The sequence below is a fragment of the Rhipicephalus sanguineus genome, chromosome 7, assembly GCF_013339695.2.
Source record: "Rhipicephalus sanguineus isolate Rsan-2018 chromosome 7, BIME_Rsan_1.4, whole genome shotgun sequence".
In the NCBI taxonomy this organism is placed as follows: Eukaryota; Metazoa; Arthropoda; class Arachnida; order Ixodida; family Ixodidae; genus Rhipicephalus; species Rhipicephalus sanguineus.
Window position 1 is genome coordinate 16442790 of NC_051182.1, and position 23590 is coordinate 16466379.

A 23590-nucleotide genomic window follows, 5' to 3' on the forward strand; every position below is an offset into this window, starting at 1 on the left:
GAGGAAGCACGGCATACCTCCGAGCACGTTGTCAACCTACATACGCAACAGGACGGCCATTGAAAACGCCTATGAAGCCGAGGATTTTGGCGCCAGTCGGAAAAGGCTAAGGACAGCGAAGTTCCCGGAACTGGAGTCAGCTTTGATTATCCGGGTTAAAGAAATGAGAGCCCAGAGTATCGCATTGAGCGGCCCTATCATCATGGCCAAGGCAGCCGATTTCGCCCTGCGCTTGGACATTGAAGACTTTGTCGCCTCCGAGGGATGGTTTCATCGTTTCAGGGAGCGGCACAATCTCGTACTCCGCACGTTATCCGGCGAGGCAAAGGAAGTGGACGCCGAAACAGGCGCTACTTGGAGAAGCGACACCCTGCAGCAGTACTTGGAGAGCTACTCACCACAGGATGTGTTTAACGCTGACGAGACAGCGTTATTTTTCAAGTTCCAGCCAGACAAGACGATCACCTACAAGGGAGACAGCTGTGCCGGCGGCAAGCGCAGCAAAGAGCGTGTCACTGTTCTGGTCGCCGCAAATATGACCGGTACGGAAAAGGTCCCCCTTTTTGTGATTGGCAAAGCACTCAAGCCACGGTGCTTCAAAAACATTCGGTCACTGCCGACGGAGTACGCCGCAAACAAGAAAGCCTGGATGACAGGTGACCTATTCAAGAAGTGGCTACTGAAATTCGACAGGCAAATGGAACTGGGCGGCAGACGCGTTCTTCTTGTCGTCGACAACTGTTCGGCGCACAAAGTCGACGTTGAGCTGAGAGCAACAAAGTTAGTGTTCCTTCCAGCAAATACGACTGCGGCCCTACAGCCAATGGACCAGGGTGTGATAAGGAACATCAAGTGCTTTTATAGGCGTCACATGCTGGAGGGAATGATTTTGTGCGCGGGCGACAGGAAGGACTTCGGCATTACGCTGCTCACTGCCATGCACATGTTGGTGCGCGCATGGGAACAGGTGACCGCGACCACAATCGCAGACTGTTTCCACCACAGTGGATTTGCAGCTGGAAGTGCGCAGGATAGTTGTGACGTCGACGTGGACGGGGCTGAGGAGCTCATGCCAGTGGCATTGCGCGACACTCTTCGGGGCGTACGTTTTGCCGATTATGTTGAAGTTGACACCGGTGCATCGGTGTGTGGTGCCCTGACTGATGAGGACATTATCGCTCAAGTAGCCGGTGCGCAGCCTGTTGCTGAAGAGCCAGAAGGTGAGGAAGACGAAGCGCCTGTGCGCCCGTCAGCTTCTGCGGTGATGGAGGCACTTAATGTGGCGCGTCTCTTCTTCAGCTTTGAAGAGGGTGAAGAGGATTCCCTGCGCCGCGTCCGCGCGCTGGAACAGAGAACCGCAGCTGTGGCATTCAGAGAAAAGAAGCAGATGGTCATCACCGACTTTTTTGGCCAATAAATATTTTTCGTGCCCCCACCCCCGAAATCCACCCATTTTTTGCTCACTTTCATTATTTCGAATTTTGTTTAATTCGAAATTGCTCAGCGTTCCCGTGGAATTCGAATTAACGAGCTTTTACTGTACTACCGTATGTACATAAACTGTCGCATGGTTTGAGCAATGTCGGCCACAGGTATGGGGTAAAATCAGTGTTCTCAGCTCCTGAGAAACTTCCTAGAATTTTCCCACTGGTTTGGAGGAAAATGGAGCAAAATGACGACAGAAGTGACTGTGGAATTAAGCATGTTTCCTCATTTGTGCCCTGGCCCCACCACGGTGGTCTAGTGGTTATGGCGCTCGACTTCTGACCCGCAGGTCGCAGGATCGAATCCCGGCTGCAGCGGCTGCATTTTCGATGGAAGCGAAAATGTTTGAGGACCGTGTACTTAGATTTAGGTGCACGCTAAAGAACCCCAGGTGGTCGAAATTTCGGGAGCCCTCCACTACGGCGTCTCTCATAATCATATCGTGGTTTTGGGACGTTAAACCCCAGATATTATTATTATCATTTGTGCCCTGCAAGAGCGGGAGCGGTATTGTGTATCAGATCCTGCTTACATGTGGGCGGTCATACATGGGCCAAAGCGGCCGATGCATTAATGTGCGCCTAAGAGAGCACAAAAAATTCGCTGAAAAATCCTAACGCTTCACATCTGGCATTGCATTGCAACACGTGTGGCTGCACACCTGTCTTTGCCGATGCAAAGGTATTGTCAGAACAGTTCCCAGACCACCAGAGAAGTGATAGAAGCATTCCATGTTAACCGAATGCGTGACGCATGCGTAAGTGAGGCATTGTTGTCTCTTATGGACAAGGAGTTCGCCTATCTTCTCAGCACGTTAGGTGATACGCTATGTTACTCTTTCCATTTGTTTTTTCACACTTCTGCACAATGTTGATACATTTTTCTTGCTTTCACGTCCATGTGTCCTTCAAATAAATCTTTTCAGTTGCGAGTCAGCGCTCGTCCGTATCCCTTCTGTTCTTTCCGTCTTCGTCGATCCTTGCGCTGTACACAAACATGCTACCGTACTAACTAGCCCAACTTTCAATACCATTGCATACCATAATCATGAAGCCAGAGCTAGGTGCACCAGACTGTGCAGAAACTATGCTGTTTGAATTTCAATTTATGTTGATACATCGCACATATGAAGGAAATAAGGTACTGTCCTTTAGCAGAGTGTGACGTTGGGCGAGTTGGTGCATAGCTTAATAAAGGAATATGGAACAATAACTTTGTGGGCAGTGTTTTGTAGCAGAACAAGAGTTTAACTGCTAAAAATGGCAAATACAACAAAGTGATTTCAAAAAAAGGATGAGAAACATCTTTTTCTAGCAATTTTCTGTTGCGCCTAGCACCCTAGCGGCTGCTAGTAGCAGCTGCAATATGTCATTTTTTTTTTCCCCCTTCCACGTTCTGTTACGAGCATTGGGACAATGCTTCTTGAGAGGGGGGCAATGCCACGTGCGCTCTTTTTTTTTTGTTATTTTCATGTAACTAGTCTGTTGCACGCATAGCCGCTGCCTTGTGCAAGCCGTGCCCTAATGTCTGGGAAGCTTTCAGATTATTTTAGAATCTTCTTATAGGCTGGAGCGCGCAAACGCGAACAGTTGAGATTATTCTGGAACTATCGCGGACACCATCAATAAGGCTCGAATGTTCGATGCCACATGTACAAATGCCGACGCAGCTTACTGAAGATCAAATTATCAACGGCTGATGCTCTGTTCGCCACTATCAGCACACAGCATGCCTTGCTTGCAGTTTGACTTTCCTTTTCCCGGCCACAAGTTCAGCCAAAGAAAGAGTTATGTATTTCTGAGTTCTGCTGGAGTCTTCTTCACCGTCATGACCACCTGACAATATATGAGATGCACCTTTGTAGAGGACGCATCTATTTTTAACTCTGTCAACATATAAAACACCATGACGCACGCAGAGCACATTCATTACAAAATGCGTAGTCATGCACGGCACTGAATCAGCAGTATAAAACTTGTATATAACGCTGTCTTAAGGTGCAGAAAACCACTGTTTATTCCACTGGATTCGAAGCCACATCCTCCGGCGCACTGTCAGAAGTTCTTCCGCCTCGGTTGGCAGCATCTCTGGGTTGCCGTTGTCGGCCTCTGAGTAACTTTCACACGGCGTTGTAAGCACCTTGAAGCACATCGTTGGCGTTGCCTTTACTATAATGGCTACCACACCTCTACTGCATTACGAGGCTTGGCGGGAACACATAAACAACAAACGTGCCACACTGTTACCTTCTACACATGCGCATACAAAATGTAAATGGTAGCCAAAAGCCGGAAGCTGCGACTAGTGCTGGACTGTAGCGACGCCTCACGGAAACTGATGATGATGATAACGAAGTGGTAGTTTCACTTTTGTTACTGATATTGTGGGTGCTACAAGGTTACAATGAACCGTTGTTGTGCCCTTTTTATTTATAGCGTCAGTTCCATGGGTCTAATGCTTCGTTTAAGAACAAACAATTTGAACAGTACAATGGGGCGCGCGACGGTGGTGGCTTTTAGTGTGGCCATTAGATGTCAGCTACTTGCTGTTCAAGCAGTACGGTGACCACAGAGACGTGGTTGCCGCATTGCTTGAACAGCAAGTAGCTGACATCTAAGACCACAGCCACTTCATTGTTGGAATAAAATTAGATATATTTTTACGAATGCTCTCGCGCTCGGTTTGTCATAGCCATGAATTAAATATGGACATGTTGGTCTCGCAGAATCGCATGGCTTTTTCCGTATGTAAGACTCACTGTTGTATAAGACCACCACGCACCAGCGAAGATATTGGGAGAAAAGGTGCGTCTTATACACCGGAAAATACAGTAAATGTGTGACGTGGCAAGAAGCTAAAGAAGGCAAGTTTAAGGGTTTGTTTTTCTTTTTTAGAGACAGCCTTAATGAGAACCAACAGACAATCAAGCAAATGAAAGTATAGGGGATGTTATTTCAGTAATTGTGGTTTAAATGTGAAGAAATTAAAGTGGACGAAAGGACAACTTGCCGCCTGCAGGAACCGAACCGCTTCCAGGATTAAATGCAAAGATATACCCGATAAAATGGACAGCAGGACGACCGTCACAGTAGCTCAATTGGTCGAGCATAGAACACATTACTCGAAGGTTGCAGGTTTGGTCTCTGCTGGCGGCAAGTTATGTTTTCGTCCACTTTTATTTCTTGACATTTATATCATAACTACTAATAATGTCCCCTATACTGTGTGTTGGTTCTCATTAAGGTTGTGTATACCAAGGAGCTCCGTGAAGCTTCAGCATACACCAGAGGTCTAACAAAAACATAAGTGGATAAGACAGAGGTAAGATAAATACCGTGACAAACAGGCTCAAAATGCCTCAAGTTGGCAGAAGATTCTAAATGCATTTGAAAACTACAGCAAATTAAAAGCATTGCATTGTAACAATAGAATGACATACCAAGCACGTGTGATTCCGTGTGTGGCCTTGTAGCTCTGGCCGGTTGTCAGTCCTTTGAAAGGCATGTGAACAAGTGTAGTGGCTAGAAATCCATCTTCACGGGCACGAGTAGCTGAAGTGCTGACATTTTGGTGTGCTTCTCTTTCAGGCCATGGATCGTGCCCATCGCATTGGTCAAAAGAAAGTGGTGAATGTCTACAGGCTGATCACCAGGGGCACCCTTGAAGAGAAGATTATGGGGTGAGTGGCCAGGCATGCACTAAGCGCGCAGTCTATCGTGAGGCAAGGAAATTCTAGCAGCTTTGTGGTGGTACTTATTCTTTGACATGGAGTTGTGATTATGAGGCATAGGTTTGAAAAAGCGTGCACACCAATACAGTAAAAGCTCGTTAATTCGGATTTCTAGGGACCGGCAAAAATGTCCGAATTAACCGCATGTCCGAATTATCGAATGGTCAAAATAAACACAATAAATGCACGAGTTTTTTCAACATACCTTTACTTAACAAAGTAATCGCGGATGCTTGTCTGTTTTCGAGCAGAAATTCGCGCGGACACAATTTTTCTGTGCCTTTCAAGGTGCTCAGCAGCTCGCATGATGTCTGCAGTACCGCAAAAGTTTCACCCGTCATCCACGCTTTTCGGTTGGCACGGTAATCCACGGGAAGATAGTTGATGTTCTTAAGGGGGGACGCGGCTTTCGTATCGCGAAAAATGGCAAAAAAATCGATTTTTTGAAAATCACATTTTCAGTTTCTGTAGCCCTTTTTATATCCGATTCCAAAATATCTTCACCGAAAACCGCGTAGAAGTGCTATAAAAAAATTGTTGCGCCTGCCGAGGTGGCGAAAATTATTGGGGAAATCGCAAAAAAACACTGATTTTCAAAAAATCATAGCTTCGCAACGACGCCACCGGGCGCCGATATCTTGGGCTCATCGGAAAGCGCATTTCTCCGTCTTCAAATTCCCCGCCGCAGCTGGCTCCTCCCTTCGAAAACAAGCGCACAAAAAGCAAATGTTCGAAGGTCGTTTCGAGCCCTCCGATTGGCCGCGTCCGCCATGTTGCCCCAGCGCGCCTCGCCATTGGTCCGATGCTCGCTCCGGGAGATCGTCGTCTGCAGCTCGTGCGTCTCGAGCTCACGGCTGTCGAAAGTCGCGCTACTTCGTTGCGTGTTCGCAATCGCTCTGTGTTCACGGCTCGACAATAACTTTGAACAAGAACTACGTTTTAGTTTGGAGCTACTAGCGGAAGCTCGGTGGGATTACGATGGCGCGCCGCACTCGTAGCGAACATCGCAAACGCGCGTCTCGGACCGACTCTCTAGCGTTGACTCGTCGGATCCGTGGTTGGAGGTTCTGCTTATGTGCACTTCGGACGTCGTGACGAAGATGATCGCAGGACGACTCTTTGTACTCGCGACCACGCATTACGTACTTTGAAACATCGGGAACCGCGGCCGGCGCGTCTACTGCTCGGAATCGTCACTAGGCCTAACTCCGCTCACGGCGTCGGCACGCGAGACGAACCTCGAACTTTGCGGGCAAGAGCAACGCGTTAAAGGGGAACTCCGGGGATTTTTCGATATTCACCGATTTCAATTAAACTTTCAGCATATGTTCTCTTCGGTACCCTGATGATATGTGCCAAATTATACAACCGTAAGTCATTTAGTTTTTTAGAAAACGAATTTTAAAATTGGTCGCCAATTATGGAATCACGCCTTTAAGTGCGGGCCACCCTGTGTACGTGACGTATCTTGCCTACGTACCCCTGGTACCCCGGCCCGCCTCGCCCAGCAGACGGACGCTGCGCGCGCTTTCTTCTTCGAGGCGACGAAGGCAAAAGGCGATGCTTCCGCGCTCAGGTAGAAGCATTCGTCGCTGCAGTCATCGCTGGTTAGCTAGACTGGACGAGCTGGCATAGCTAGACTCCGCGTCGGAAGACATCGCTGCTTGGTTTCCGCGCGGTAGAAGAATCACGTGTGCTACCGCCACTACGGCGGCGGGAGTGCTCCTCGTGACGTCGCCGCCTACGAGCTGAAGCAGCTCCCTATTTCGGTTTCGGTTTCGACTCATCGTTCATTGCTTATTTAAAATTATTGACGGGTCTCTCAGCAAAATGAACCACCCTAGCCGTTACAAGACTGTTAATACTATTTGAAAACAGCATTATCTCAATATGCTCGAAAATGCACCGGAGTTCCCCTTTAACGGACTCGCGGCAGTGTGCTTCTTCGCAACGAACGAAGCACTTCCCCCGCCGGCTTCTCGGTACAGCGGATGGTCATTTTACGCATCGGCAGCGGACCCCACGGCCAAGCTCGTCACGCAGCGAGCGCGCGTCGGCGTCCCGCAATGCGAGGCCAAACACGTTGCGCGCCTATTTTTCGTCGCCGCACCTAGGCATATTGCGCATCGTCACCGAATGCCGCCACCCAGCACATCGCGTGCCGACTTCCCGGACTACGCGGCCGAGCACTTAGAGGTGAAATAAAGCACTGGTGATGCAATTTAGGCGCGCTTGGGGCCGTGGTTGGTATCGCCGTAAGCGCTCATGAATCATCTGAAAAAATAAAAGCCTCGCAGAAAACCGTGTCCGCGACCGGGTGAATGATGAAGCGCATCGCAGGCGAGGTTTACAAATTAGCTTGACGAGTGAAACAGGGAGATGAATTCATATCTGCCCAGTTCGCGTCTTGAATAAACTTCTAAGGAATTCCTATTCCACCAATGTCTTGGCCACAACTGCCTGTTATTTAGGAGGAAGGGATAGGTTGCCATGATGAGAGCAGTATCCTATAAAAATGATTCAATGATCAATTGCAATCAAGACTGTTAATTATGTTAATGAGAGCATGAATACAAGAAAGCTGGCAAATCATCATAGTACGTGACCTACTTGCATTAGAATATATTGTTTTTTGTCATGCCTATTACACCACTTCATAACTTCTTTTAAAATTCATGCTACGTGTTCTTTGTATATCAGAAAAGGATTTTAAGAAAAAAGAAAGAAAACAAAGGCACAACCTATGAAAGGCCACATGTGCAGGAGGTCCAACCTTATAAAACACCTTAAAGATCACAATCTTCTTGTGTTTTAGAGAAGCAAGCCACCTCAAACTAAAGACAGGGCACTCAAGAAAGTGCACATTACGAAGGACTCAAAAGATTACGACCTTAGTGCCTTTTGATGAAGTAATATCGTTGGTACAACTTTAAAAGCCATTTTCTCAAAACGACTTTTCTTGCTTCCTGCTTCGCTTGTTCCGCTGATTTCTCACTGACCGCTGGGTCTATTTCAGTTCCGTTTTTTGTTCTATATTCCTTGAAGCACAGTTCAGGGCGTGACATTCTTGCTTTTTCAGTATGGCGTTCTGATAATTAGCTATTTGACGAGTTGCACAAAGCCTCGATGCCTGTTGCACAGTCACCTCATGAAAAATGAAAACTAAAAAAAATTTTGTTGCAAATAAAAAAATCTAAGAATGTCATGCCCTTAATCGGACATCTTAGAATGCATAGCACTTTGAACGAGTTTCCTATCGCATTTTTTAACCGAGTCAGACTCAGAACAAGAGCAGAAGGTGAAATATATTGTAAGTCAAAAAGTTGTAAAGATATATTCATGAAATTTCTACAGTAGCATTAAAAAAACATTTCAAATAAGTGTGCCAATTTTCATCAAAATCCATGAAGAAATAAGAAAGTTGGTACCGAAAGCCACGTCCCCCCTTAAAGCAGCGTGGCTTTTGAACCTTTCCGATAACGAGAAGCGGCAAGTGCTCTGTTCCCGTCATGTTGGGGGATAAAAGTACGGTTACTCGTTCCTTGCTTCTTGCCGCCGATTGAAGGATCCCCTTTCATCACTCTTCATCACTTCTTGTTGGGAGAGCCCGTTATTCAGAGCACGCAAAATTTCTACTTTGGTGGTGAAGTCCAAGGCCTCGTACTTGGGCCGCTTCGCCGGCGTTGCCATCGGCGGAGAGTGCGGTCGCATGAGAAGTCAGCACAAAAGCACCAGCAACGATCAAGCTAAAGGAGCCGTACTGAAACGTTCCTCGATAAATCGGCGATCAACGATGCAGCACACCAACGGGAACCAAGCAACAACACCCACACGCGAAAGAAAGGCGTTCAACCAGTCTCAATCCAAGCCAGGTCGATAATTGATGTCCATGGCGATGCTGCGTTTGAGCTTCACTTTTGTTCCGAATTGTTCTTTTTTCGTTTTCGAGCCTTGCCAGCGGCCCGAAAGTCGCCAAATTATCCGATTTGCGGTCAAATCTGTCCGAAATAACGAGCGCCCAGTCTCATAGAGTGATGCATATATTTACAGGGACCAGATGACGTGTCCGAATTAACCGATTTTGCGAATTAACGAGCTTTTACTGTGTAAAGCAATATCAACACATGTACAACGCTCAGCTATTCAAATGCAAACAGCTGGTTTTTCTACCACTCATAATCGCTGGCTGATTATGCGGTGCTGAATGCAATGTCAATGCATCACAGAGACCTTCGCTTTCATTGTACAGTCGAACCCACTTATAATATTTGAATGGGATAAGATTTTCAGTGTTATAACTCACAATTCTTTGACTTGGTGAAATGTTAAATGTTTTCGAAGTAATGACGTTTGTCTCTTGCTGCTGTTTTGCCCAAACAGTACAGAAAGTGTGTTTTTGAATTATATGTCGTTTTTTGTCAATTTACTTGTTCGGGGCGGAGACATAGAGCAAAATCCAGGGCCTAATCACTCGCTTAACACTAACGAAGGCTCGGGTACTAACCATGAACTTCTTCTCAGCATCCTTGAAGGACAGAAAGAAATGGTTCGCCGTATGGACAAATTCAGTGCTACGCGAGCTTCCCTGACCGTCACGCTAGATCAGTGCAAGACAAGGCTTGATTCGCTTGAGTCGTCCCTTACCCGCTTATCGGCTACACATGAGAAGGTATTAGCGGTGGAGACTTTAGTGCACGGATTAGAAAAGAATGTTGTTAGAATCGCAGATGAAGTAGATGAACTTGAAAATCGCAGCCGACGAAACAATATCATCATTCATAGGCTCAATGAGCCACAGGATGAAACACAATAACACAATACGCAACACACAATCTTAACACAATACGCAAGGATTTCTTGCAAGGTAAACTGAATGTGTCAATTCGCGGTATTGAAAGATGTCATAGGCTTGGAGCAAAATCTTCTAACAAATGTCGACCGGTTATTATTAAGCTTATTGAAAAGGTTTTGATCTTTAAAAACTGTACAAAACTCAAAGGGTCTAACCAGTACGTTATGGAAGATTTCTCAGAAAAATTACATACCGTTAGAAAAAAAATGTGGGACAGCACCGCCAGCCAAAGAGCCTGCAAGGAACGCATCAAACTAATTTTTGATAAAGTATCAATGAATGGAAAGCTTTACACGTGTAATGACGAAAATGATGAGATAACGGCCGTTCCAAAGCGAGCAGATTCGTGACAACGGAAAAGTTCTTACCCACTGAAGCTTTTGAACGTTAACTGCAGAAGCATTGTAAGCAAAGCTGCAGATTTAGAATACCTGATTTCTGTGCACGATCCGGACGTGGTAGCACTTACTGAAACCTGGCTTCACGACGGGATATATGACAATGAATTTGTGCCTCCCGAATTTGAACTTCATCGTCGCGATCGCAATAAAAGGGGCGGTGGCGTTGCGTTATTGTTCAAGAAAAAACTAAAAGTTGTGCACATGATTAACTGTAGAAACAGCGCTAAAACACGGGACGAACGAGGAAAGGACACAAACAACGGCGCTGACTAACAACCAAATGTGTTTTATTCTTCCAGTCTGCATTTATATACTCCGCCACAATCTCAACAAAGCAAAAGGCAAAGAAACATAGAAAAAGATGATTAGCCTGCGCAGAGGCCAAAAAATCTTCAGACAGAAACGTTAACTCCTTCGGAAGGAGGGAGATCGAGGGGAGGCTGACACATGCCTCTCCGCCATTATAGATATGATACGCTTCAGAAATGACACGCGCCCGTTCATCATGGTACTTCGACAGGAAAATGGAATCTTTAAAAGATGGCTGGCAACCACATTCATTACAGTGAAGCGACAATTGACTATCTCTGGCTTGTTTACGGACGTTGTTTGCATGCTCGCGCATGCGGTCATTAGCGCACCGCCCCGTTTGGCCGACATAGTAACGGCCGCAAGAAAGAGGTATCTTATACACAACACTATCACAACATTCAACATACTTCTGGCGATGCTTTTTGCTGCATCTTTTCGTCTTGGTCTCTCGATTTACTTGCTGACACAGGCTACCAAGCTTATTTTTGGCAGAAAACAACAGTCTAACGCCTGCCCTGCTGACCACTTTCTTCAGATTATGTGCCACCTTGTGCACATAAGGAATAACCACTACTTTCTTCTGTGGGTGTGTCACTGATTGAACAGCAGGTGAGCACTTGCTTTTAAAACCAGACACGAGGCTTTCTGCGATACTGGTCAAAAGCGTTCCTGGAAAACCTGCAAGCTTCAGGCGTGCTACTTGAGAACAAAAGCTCGCTTCGACTTGGTGGTCACAGGACCTCTCAAGCGCCGCCTTCATGCAAGCCCTTGCAATACCGCGCTTGACAATTTTTGAATGCGCAGAAGAAAAGGGAAGAAGGCTCTTTTGAGACCTAGGCGCATAACACCAACATACATGGCTGTTTGAGAACGAAAGTTCCAAGTCCAAGAAGCGTAGCCTATTGTCTGAGGGATGCTCAGTTGTCAATTCAAATGGACTTAATTCCGCGAGGAACACGTCAAAAATTTTCGCAGCAGGCTGCACGTCATGCGAGTTAGTGCTATAAAAAATTAAAAAGTCGTCCACGTATCGCATCACCTTTACCGTGCTAGTCTGTCTGACAGACTAGCACGGTAAAGGTGATGCGATACGTGGACGACTTTTTAATTTTTTATAGCACTAAGGAGTTAACGTTTCTGTCTGTTTGAAGATTTTTTGGCCTCTGCGCAGGCTAATCATCTTTTTCTATGTTTCTTTGCCTTTTGCTTTGTTGAGATTGTGGTGGAGTATATAAATGCAGACTGGAAGAATAAAACACATTTGGTTGTTAGTCAGCGCCGTTGTTTGTGTCCTTTCCTCGTTCGTCCCGTGTTTTAGCGCTGTTTCTACAGTTAATCATGAACCAACCAGCCCAAATGCGTACCTTATTGTGCACATGAACGACCCAGCAGATATAGAAAGTTTGTTCTGCAAGATTTACTGTGATCAACATTGCGTGGTGGTTGGTGTTGCTTATAGACCACCAGGTTCTCATATAGAAATGCTAGAACATTTAAAAAGTTACATTCAGAACAATACAAACAGCAGTGCCAAGATCATCTTGTTTGGTGATTTCAATCTTTCGGCTATTGATTGGTCTACCTTTTCAGCTGGTAACAGCGATGTCGTTATTGGCGAAGAGCTAATTGACATTGCCTTTGGCTGTGACTTAAACCAATTAGTCAAAGAGCACACGTGCATACAAGGTAGCAATATGTCCATCCTAGACCTTGTCTTTGTACGTGGCAACATTCCTGGCGAAATTCAGTGCGATGTAGTTAACGGCATTTCAGACCATAACTCCGTCTTAGTTCAGTTCAGTTCCATTACGCAAACAAGGTCAACTAATGTAACTTGCGTGCCTGTCTACTCTTCTGCCAATGACACTAGCATTATACCGGGAGTTCAAAGTTAAGCTTTATGGTTTTGTTAAAATTAAGCACTGGGAAGAACGTGAAAACCACATTTGCAGATAAGTTATATATCCAGGGGGACACAGAGTGAGACAATAATTATCGCTGTCAGTTGCCCAGTTAACTAAGATTGAATAATTAACTTTTTAATGGGTGCAGCAAGCGGGCATGTTTGTATTGAAAAGTTGGAGGCAGGTGCGTTTCTGCGCAGTTCCACTTATAAGAATTGTTCTAGCATGTCTGTGCCCCGAGATATCCCGCTGCAAAGTTTTATTTCGGTCTGCATGATTACGCATGCAAGACAGTGAGCACTGGCGCAAAGCTCCTCCCCGATGTGACGAGCAGTCATTGCCTGCTATCGCCAGCCGGTAGCAAAAGGGTAACCGTTATCATCGTTGCCTATGCCTTCGACCAGTTGTCATATTAAGCGCCGCACGCAACTGCTGCGGCACATCGTGGAGGAGCTTTTCAAGGAGTCTCCAAACTGGCCCTTGGCCCTCTTGTCGTACGGTAACGCACCTGGCGGGACCAGGTACAGTCCCGCTCAGCTGCTCATGGGGCGCAGCCTCAGGACTCGCCTCCCGGTCCCACCAGCCACGTTGCTGGTGGCTTCGGATCCCACCAGCCACGTTGCTTCTAGGATCCCCTCACGCTGCCGACTTCCACAGGCGGGACACTGCCCAAAGACATCGCCAGAGTCAAGATTTTAAGAAAACTTGAAAAGCGCACACGACGAAGACAAAACACATGCACTGGAAATCTTGCAACAATACCTTGGTATTGTTGTAAGATTTTGACCGTCGGCATGCTACGCAGGAGTTGTGTCCCATGGGAGAGGGGGAGAGAGTCTGGATTTGCGACGCAGAATCTGCTGGCACAGTTCTTAGCCCAGTGCAGCATTCATGCTCCTACGTGGTCCAGACAGATGCAGGTGCTCTCGTCTGCAACCGGAGACTCCTGTTTCCGCAGCAGTCTCAGTCATCAAGTGGTCGTCACATCGGTAGCTCTAGTCCCCTGCCACAAGGGTCCCAGAGCCCGCCACAGACTCCAACTCACCCAGAGCCTGTGTGCAGCACTCCAACTCCTAGGGCAGCCACTCCTCTACCAGTTGCATTGCCACCGGTTGCCCCAGCTACCCCCTCAAGGCCACCAGTGTCGATTGTGTGCACTCGGTCTGGACGTTGCGCTAGGCCACCGGTGCGGATAAACTTGTAGAGCGTGCCATGAGACATGTTGTTACGTTGCATACCTGATGGCGAGGTGTTGCTTCCTTTTATTTTCCCAAAAGGGGGGATGTAGAGGCCACGTAAGTGCCAAGTGCATTTGTAACTCTAGTAACTCTAGCGTAACAGTAGGAAGGAAGCTGGTTTTGAGCGCCCTCTATAGGATGTAGTACATAAAGGGTGTACTGACAATAAACTGGGGGACTTCTGTTGGGGACTTGGAGCGTGCATGTTGACTCCGCAGCCCTCAGGCTTAGGCCTGCATCCTCGGCTCGAATATGCCCACCCACCCACCACAGTAGGTGCAAAATGCGCTAGGTGACGGTGATTGCACTGTAGGACACCACCTCACTTTGTTTCGACCACATAGCTTCTTGGTCTTTCCCTCAAACTTGGTCAGGTCGCACCCAGACACGCTGACCTATTTGGAGTGGCGGCAGGTCTCAAGCTACCTGGTCCCTGTTCTAGTTCTCTGCCTGCTTTTGCTTGTGAGCCATATTCTTGGCAACAACATTGTTGAAAACCAGGAAGCGGAGTCGAAGTAGGGAACGTCTTGTTTCTTTGACGCTGCGTAAGAAACTAAAAAAGATGGAATGCGGGCGCGTGCTTTGGGTCCATGCTCATTGTCACTTCTTTGTCTTCTTCGCTTTTGCCAAGCATAATATTTAATAGCTCCCGGCTGAACAACTTGTGCATTTTTTTTTTTTTTTCCCCAAGACTCTTGATTCTGAGGTATCAAAGCTTGTCCAGCAGATTCCAGGTGGCACAACATCTGTACTGGTCTCTGCAACGTGGTGCCAGCAGAAGTATGCACCTTGCATGAGCGAACTTTGCCATGGCTGTCCGGAAATACTTCTGTTACTTGTCCCACCTTCCACAGTTGCCTTGGCGAGTTTAATTCCTTTATCAATACGATGTCTCCTTTTTTCACTGATTCTGTGCTTGTTGTTTCCTTCTCATAAGCTGAATGAAGTTTTTGGAGGTACTCTCATTGCCACCTGTTCCAAAGATTCTTTAACACGTGTTCTTTGCGTTTCTTTCTTCATCGAAGTATGTCACGCGACGACGACGCCTCTTCAGATGGTGTGCTCACACAATCTCTGAGAAGCATAGTCAGTCATTGGCCTACGAGGAAATGACTTGGCGTAAGTGGAGTTGGTTCAGAGGATTCTGCATACACAAATACACAAATGCGATCGGTCGTGAATTTATCATTGCTTCAAGTTGAATGAGGATGGTTGAAAGTTCTTCATAATTAAATAAATGATTTCCCAGTGTTTTCTTCGTAGACTTCACAGATCTAATTAGTCTTTCCCTAAATTCTCCCCACCAGGGAGCTTGTTCGGTGATGAATTTTCAAACAATCCTGTGACTTCTGAAATATGATTGTACTTATTTCATTAATGCATGCCCCTTGAGGCCTTTCTTAATGTCTTGGCATTGTCGGAGTATATAATCCTGCAAATGCCTTGTCGTGCCACAAGTCATTTAAAGGCTGGTAGGAATTTGTTGTAACTAAGACCGGTGACCAGATCCAGGTGAACCACTCTGACAACAGCCCATGCGAAGATGAGTATGTAACTCTTTTTCGTAGTTTCTCCATTATCTTTTTGTAGAAGGGGTCCGGCAAAATTTACATCACTGACTTCAAAAGGTGGAGAGGGCTGGACAGGGTTGCTTTTAGAGGCGCGAAGGGCTCCGAATATTGCTTGCAGGAATATTGCTGGCAGACTGTGCATTCATGTATGACTTTCTTTACAACCTGCCTAGCCCTCAGTATCCAGAATCTTTCTGTCAATTCCATCAAGATATAACTGAGTCCAGCATGTAAAAGTCGTGGATGTTCTTTCTTCACCAACAACTTTGTGAATGTGTCTGAAGCGGGAAGCAGAATAGGGTGCTTGGAACTTTCGTGGAGGTTGCTGAACTGAAGTTGACCTCCCAAGTGAAGAAGTCCTAATTCGTCGTGATAGGGACTGAACCACTGAAGTGTGATGTTCATTCGGCGGACATCCGGTCCAAATACTTTATCTTGTGTTCAGCGTGTCCATTAAATTTCAGCCTCTTGTACTTCAGTTGCGACTAGAGGTCCTTTCTTTCTGGCATCTGTGTCTCGGCAATTCCTAGCAAAACGCTGTATCCACACAGCTGTACACATCACTCGGTGGTTATAAGAGCCGTAGTCATTGTTCACAATCGTAGGTTCTGGTCGTACAGGTGCTTTCAAACACTTTCTTCTTTTGTGTCGACTGTATCATCGCTGTGGCAGAGCTCGTCAAATGTCGTCTCAGTGTGGAGAAAGTTTGGTCCTTTCCACCAAAGTGAACATTGTATGAGTTCCTCCACAGTGCATCCTCTAGACAGTGAATCAGCAGGATTTTGATCACGTGCGCAATCTCTCCGCACATTCACTTCCGTTAAGGAGAGTATCTCTGCAACTCGATTTGCTACAAACTGTTTGCAGTGCTTAGTTGAACTTCGTAGCCGATGAATCACAATCATGGAGTCTGTCCGCTAGGTTTAGGGTACATTTCACTGCTGCAATAAGTTAAGCTGCAACAAGTGCTCTCACAAGTTCCAGTTGTGGCACAGTCATCGAGGTGTGACTCTCGATTTGGCTATCAGTAGCTGAACAGTTATGACTGCTTTGAAGTTTTGTGTCTGAAGGTACATCACAGCACCGTACACAAGCAGGGCTTGCATCGTTCAAGGCATGGATGGCAACCCGAAAATTCTTGTTCAGAAGGAATTGGCCAAAATGTGACGTCACTTCCAATGTCTTTTCACTGTCTCTTCACTTCATTTCGAGAGTTTAATTCTTTTATCAGTACAATGTCTCCAATCTTCACTTATTGTTTGCTTCTAGTCTCATTGAAGTGAGCTGAGCGAACTCTGAACAATCAATGCATTTAGGCAGTTAAACTTGATAGCGTCCTATGTTTCTAAGAGTTGATTCAACGGAGTTCTTCAGGACATAGTTCTCATCTTTTGAAAGTCCATCTTCATTGAGCAGTCTTAGATGTCCTACTTCCCAGAAGGACCTCGGGTGCTTGGAAACTTCAGTTTCTGTTAGGCATGTATTGAAGGTCCTTAATGGTTTCTGGCTTGTTGAACTTAGGTATACTTTGGTATCTCCGTGAAGTGTCCATCCCATGATAGTTTCAATGGCAGTCAAGAAGTCGTCCAGTCACTGAATTTTTCCAGTGACAGCCTGCCAGTAATACTCTGCTCCTGTAAGCACGCATATTCCAAGCTCAGGCGAGACGTGAAATACGGTGGCGTCAGCCAAACGTAAGTCTTTGTCGCTAACACTTTCAGGTACACCTGTCTTCATCAACGCTGACAAGTCTTTGCATAGTTCTGGAATTTCTAGGGCCTCTATTTCAAGTGAGCTTGAACCATATTGACTATGCAGCGTGACGCATACTCTCCAATAATATTTCCGAGTTGTGGAAGTGTTTCCGAATCCCGAGATAGTGAGCTCCTCTTCGGCTAACCCAGTGGCTTTCAGCTTCCAAGACAAGTCATCTGTGATGAAGCTGCGTTGACGGCCACCATCAATTAAAATTCTTACAAGGTGTTTGCTACCAATGCCCCGAGCCTAAACTTGCGTGGTTTGCAGAAGTACTGTGCTCTTCAACAACAAGAGCTCGATGTGGGTGCGTTGGTGCATGCTGAATATTGTAGGTATAGTGTAACAACAGTAGGAAGGAACAACAGAGACAGGCAAGAGCGCTGACTTTCAACGAGTCTGTAGACGAACTGGAAACAGTTGTCTGCGTTTATGTTCAAAAGGACACACTGATGGGCTAGTTGGTATTGCATAACTCAGAACAGTAGCGCAAAGAATCAAACGGACGGCGCCAGGCAAAGACGGGAGACAGCGCTGTGTCCCATCTTTAACTGTCGCCATCCGTGTGATTCTTTGCACTACTGTTCTGAGTTATGCATTACTGTATTCGTCTGCTTCCATTTTGGGTGGCACATCGACGTGATGCATTGCATTTCGGGAACCCAAGACGCACAGAATGGCCCATGTAGTAAAGCACCCGAAAACCGCTGACTGCAAAATAGCGGAGGCAGGATTGTCAGCCTCTGCCAACGAAAGTCGCTGCCTATCAATGCCGGTGCAGTACCCTTAACCCCAAGAGGAGACATCGGCATGCTGCAGGACATTCCTGTGGTGAAGGCTGTATTTATTCTTTATAACGCGCACGTGTGCTCGTCTGCAGCGGCAGGGAAGCTTTTCTCGTTCGCGAGTCCTGTGTCAAGGCCGAACCGGCGCTGTGTGTTGTTGCTTAAGTGCAGTCAAAGCAGAAACCTTCTCTGCAATACAGATCAAGTGTGTAAAATAAATGTCTACTGTGCCTTAATTATCTGGGGGTCGTTAGTGGTTTGGCCAATATGCTTGACTATCCTAGTTTCAATGCATTGCAACAGTATTCACAAAATTTTGTTTTGTGTATAAATAGTAAAATTGAGCACCATTTTCCAAAGCTAAGAAAGCTTCGTTCTGCCTCTCAGCTATTGCTCAAGATTGGGCGGGTTGGCACTGCATTTTCAAACTTCTTACAGTGGGGTAAGGAATAAGAAGAAATGGCCGACAAACATTTCTCCTCCCTTTTTCTTCTTTTTTTCTCACCTTGGCCATTTGTTCCTATTCTTTGGCACACTTTAGTAAGTTTGAAAAGTGCTTTGCCAAACTTTTTCTTAAACATTTGTAAAGCTGCTCAAACTGTAGTAAATAAATATGCTCTGTTTGCTGCAGGCTGCAGAAGTTCAAGCTGACTATTGCCAACACTGTGATCACACATGAGAACAGCAACCTGAGCACTATGGGCACCTGACCAGCTGCTTGACCTGTTCACACTAGACAGCTCCAAGGGGGATAGAGCGCCAGACCCCACACAGCATGCCGGTCCATCACGTGCTGGCATGAAGGGGGTGCTGGAAAGCCTGCCGGAGCTGTGGGACTCCTCCAAGTATGACTCCGAGTACGACCTCGGAAACTTCCTCAGCACATTGAGGCCAAAGTGATGGAAGGCACTGGTGTTGCATGCATAGTGGTTGCAAAAGACAGCTGTGTATTGAGGGAGCAGACACATTTGTGCACAGCTGTGGCTCACCCACTTACTGTGTGTACAGTCACTGCATGACAAATCTGCAGTGCATCAAGCGACAACACACAGTATGCATAGCTTTTACGGCTGTGGTAAAAAGGACACAAAAAGTGGTCTTTTGGTGTAAAGAGAGTTTCAGTTTGACTGTCTACTGTGAACTGTATTAGCATCTTGAACTGGGCTGTTTGGTACATACTGATTTTGAATGAAGAAACAGTGCTAGAACAGGACAAGGACAAGAGGCCATGTTTGTGTCCTCTCGTCGTGTTTGTGCCGTGTTTGTGTCCTCTCGTCTTCTTCTTGTTCTAGTGCTTTTTCTTCATTTAAAAGTCTAGTGTGACTTCACAGTGGCAGGATATATAACTCTGCAATAGTATAAGTTGGACTTTCATGCCTTCGTTGTAAAATTGTGATGCAGGGCTAGGTAGGTAGCAAGGCATTGAACTATGATGATGGTCATTGGATAGCATGTGTTTGGTGATGCCTTGGAGTTTCTTCTAAGCAATGTTATGTGAGTGAGTGAAGAGATTTTAACACCTTTTCATGTCTTTCTTTTGCTGCTAATATTAAAGCAAATATTTTACTGGCAATGTTGGTGCTTTCAATGACCATTGTCTGGCAATAAACAAGTGAACATGCAGAGTCAATGCAAGCGGACATAGTATCTTCGCTTCTGGACTGGTCATCAAACTGTCACATTGCATTCTGGAGAAAAAGTTTAATGCTGGCTTCCTTCTTTAAGATTGCAGTCACTTTTTTCGATAATCTGGGGAGGCATTGATAATGTGTGTCTTTACTTATTGCTGCCAAAATAATGATACCTACATTAAATGATACCCACCTAAAGCTGTCTTTATGGCTATCATAATGTGCATCTATTGTGCTATATAGATCAGTGCAGACTATTGTCTTAATTGTGCAAAGATGCTAGCAGTGCCAAGCGTCATGTTTATGTCAAGAAAACCCTGATGAGCACTTTCATATTTCTTATCAGATTATGTGTGGGTACCAGGTTGGTTATCAACTGTCTTTGTGACATCATGTAACACTGGGGCCAGTTGGCTTGCAACTTTCTGTAGCTGACTAGAATAGTTCTTTCGCTCAGCAATAGTTTATCAAGGTTACATCGAGGAAAGTTTTCATAGTTGCTCGTATCTTTGTATTTCCATAGTGATGCTCCTTTGTGCTGCATTTCATGGCACAACATTATTGATGCTGCTTCTTGTGGTGCCAGATTTACTGCAGAGGAGCTTTTGCCTAAACATGGAAGCCTTATTGCATTGAAGTTTAAACGTTGTAGGTGTGCATGGCTAGTTGGTAATTGATATGTTTGGATCGCTTGTTGTGAGAAGCATTTGATGGGCTTTAACCACAAGGTCAGGTCTGAATGTCTGTTGCAAGGTTAGATATCAGGAGATCTTTGTATGAATACTGAATAACTGAGGTTCTCATAATGGAAGGTGCAGGTAACACTGCAAGTAGTCTTCTTCTCATATGAAACTAAATGTTTCCTTTTTAAGATTACTATAAATCCATGACAAGGTGAGAGATAAGAGTTCAAAGCTTAATAGTTTTCATTGTAAATCTTCATTGTCTAACAAAGTCACCTTGTAATAAAACCTGTTCCAAAAGTGTTTGCCCATGCATGTTAGTAGTATAAGCTTTGTAATGTATCGCTTAGGTTATCTATTTATATCAACATGGTTTTTCTTCTTGTTGAGGATTGTGTTGGTTTCATTGTTTTCAATATAGCTTCTTGTAATGAGCATAAAGTGCTGTGTTGCATTAAAGAGCTCATTGTAAGCTTTAAATACATGCCAAGAAGAGGCTTCCATCTTCACCAGCTGAGGTCGTTTCATCAACAAATGACTCAAATGGAAGATGTTTTCCAAGCTTACATGCATTTCCCTCTGGCTGTTGTTTGTTCTCTCACCAGCACATTTGTTAGCATGCGTTTGCTGTCATTGCCAAATGGTTGGCAGGGAGTTCAGCCGGCTGTGTATACTCATTTTCATGTGGTGTTATCGTTTGTGACTGTCAAGTCTTTTCACGTGCCACGCTAAATACCCATACTGTGTTCTTGTGCACGCAAACTGCACCTGTGCCGCATCTGCATGTGGCACTTGCCGTCCTTAGTGTGCTTTTTTTTTTTTAATAAAATTGGTCACACTTTAGAAACAATCTGCTTGATCTGGTGTATGCCACTTAGTAATATGTATGTGTAAGACTTCATTGTCATCTCAGCTTCATGTTGTCCCAGTGTTGGTGCTTGTTCTTTAGGAAGATGTGGTACATGGCATAGCCAATTATAATGTAAGTATGCATGGTGAGCAAGCTCCTCACTAGTACATGCCCTTACAAGTTCATGGATACACTTCTGATTATGTTCATTTTACTGTGACTGCTGTCCCTCTCTGGTGTAAATAAAGTGTCATTTGCTTCAAGTGTGCGTGTGGGTTCATTTGAAAAGCACCAACAGCACTAATGAAAGCTACCATCAGATCTTGTGTAATTTGTCAATAACTGACAATAAATGCATTAAAGGGCCAGTAAATAACCCCGCGGTCCAAAATTTGTGATGGAAATATAACTGCGCGATGTGAACATGCTGCTGCAAAAATTTGGCAAATAAATGCTGTAATAAGGATTTACAGGGATGTTTGTAAACGGCGATAGGCGCCGTGGACATATTGCACTTGTAGCAACGTCGCTGCGCGTAGGCTCCGCCCAGCTAGGGTGGCTAGAATGGGGAGGTGTGATGACCGCGATGCCGCCATCATTGTCTAGCGAGGCCCCGCTGCGCGTTCTTGCCACTGGGGGGGAATTCGGCGCATCAGTCGGCGCCGCCATGGCTATCTGTGACGGAGCAGCACAAGTTAGCTCTCGGGGTCAGTGTAGTTACGCCTGCTTTTCTTGCGTTTCTTGATTCTTTAAAGCAGGTGATGTGAGCGGATGTCGTCGTTCCCTGAAATGTTTTGAAGAATGCGACGGAGGGAAAAAAACGCAAAGGTAGTGTTTTGTGTGTCTCTCTTAGCAGCCTGCAAAGATGAATTTTAAAAGTGGGCACGTACCATACTAAGGGCCGACAAGGCACTGCAAGACAGTTCTGCGGTTTTCGAAAGGACACGAATGTACACCTTGCAAGGTACGACGTTCGTATGTAAAAGCTGAGGTTTGGACGCTTCTTTGCCAACCTTTTACAGGTTGGCAAAGAGCCTCAAGGGAAGAGATGTGTCCCCTGACTTTTGGAGGCCCTGCTTTCCCGAGACCATCTGCTCCCCGAAAACAAAGAAGCACCTTTGGACGACACTACCTGCCGAAACAGCACAGGTATATAACATGGCTTGCAGTGACGTCACCGTGGCCGCCATCTTGGCGAACCAACTGGTTGAGACGCAGGGTGAACTCTTGCTCGAATGCACGGAGAAAGAAACGGTGACGTCAGATTAGTTCCGGTGCCTCCTCCAATCCTTTGTGTTCCCCCTCGGCGCAGCTGGCGAGCAAAAGAAAGCGGGGCGCGCACAAAAGAACGCGCGGGGAGGGAACGACTGGGTGTCCTCAGCTGAAATTACACTGTAATGAGATAAAAAAGTCACGGTGGCCGCCATGTTTGTGAACCAGCGCAGAGAACCTGTCTGTGACGTCACGTGCAAGCTATAACACAGTGGTGCCCACCTGGTTTACTGCATTGCGGGATATGCAGCCAGGACGCGCAGCTTTTTAAGTCGTATTGCGACGCTTGCAAGAATGCCTGCCTTGTGACACGAGAAACCGCATCATTTGCCAGCAGCTTAATTGTAAACAGTGGTACATGCGGGGCTTCTTTACCGCCTGCATATATATCCAGAAGTAGTAAAGGATATTAGGCGTCTAGCAGCCCATGTGCCACCGATTGGCTGCAGGGAGCATTGAGCTGCTTTAAGACACAGAGTTATCCCCGCCAGACCTGGACGACGCAGTCGAGCCATCCATATAGATGTGGACGTGGTTACTGTAGTTTTCGTACAGTAGGTGTAGGCTCAATTGTTTCAGTGCATGTGTCGGTAGGTCTGACTTCTTCCGCACTCCTGGAACTGTTGGGTGAACCCGTGGGCGACTCAAGCAGCTGCGTACCCCGCAGTAAATGATGAGCGATGTTTGCCGACAGTGGCACTATATGTCTTGCGGGACCTTTCAGCAGCGAGGCTCGCCAGATTGTGGGAAGGGGTCCTGGCATAATGCCTGAGGTACGTACGCATTGTCTTGGTTATAATGTGTGTCGTGATTGAGTAATCTTGAGCGATGGCAATGGTTTCAGCCCTTGACGCGCTGTGGGATAACCCAAGGCATATCTTGGGCTTGAATGCTCTGAATCGTGCGCAGGTAGTCTTGCCGGTGTTCGATATTGTAGGTAAGCTGTATACCGTAGGAATCCAATTAACAGAACCCTGTACAGTTGTAGCATAGATGGTATGGGCACTCCGCATTTTGTTCCTGCAAGGAATCTGAACATGTGACATATAGCACTCAGCCGCATCTTCACGTAGTTCATGTGTGGAGTCCAAGACAGGTTTCTGTCAAATATGACTCCCAAA

The 23590-nt window shown here is 46.0% G+C and overlaps 1 protein-coding gene across 1 annotated transcript in view; it reads left to right on the forward strand.

The window, feature by feature from the left end:
* LOC119399311 (TATA-binding protein-associated factor 172-like) overlaps nucleotides 1–21460 on the forward strand; it is a 374345-nt gene extending 352885 nt beyond the window's left edge. The window contains 3 exon segments of the mRNA XM_049417333.1: nucleotides 5073–5164; nucleotides 18665–18740; nucleotides 18742–21460. Coding sequence (XP_049273290.1) covers nucleotides 5073–5164; nucleotides 18665–18740; nucleotides 18742–18933 — 360 coding nt within the window. The 3' untranslated portion in view covers nucleotides 18934–21460.
* The last annotated feature ends 2130 nt before the right edge of the window (nucleotides 21461–23590 follow it).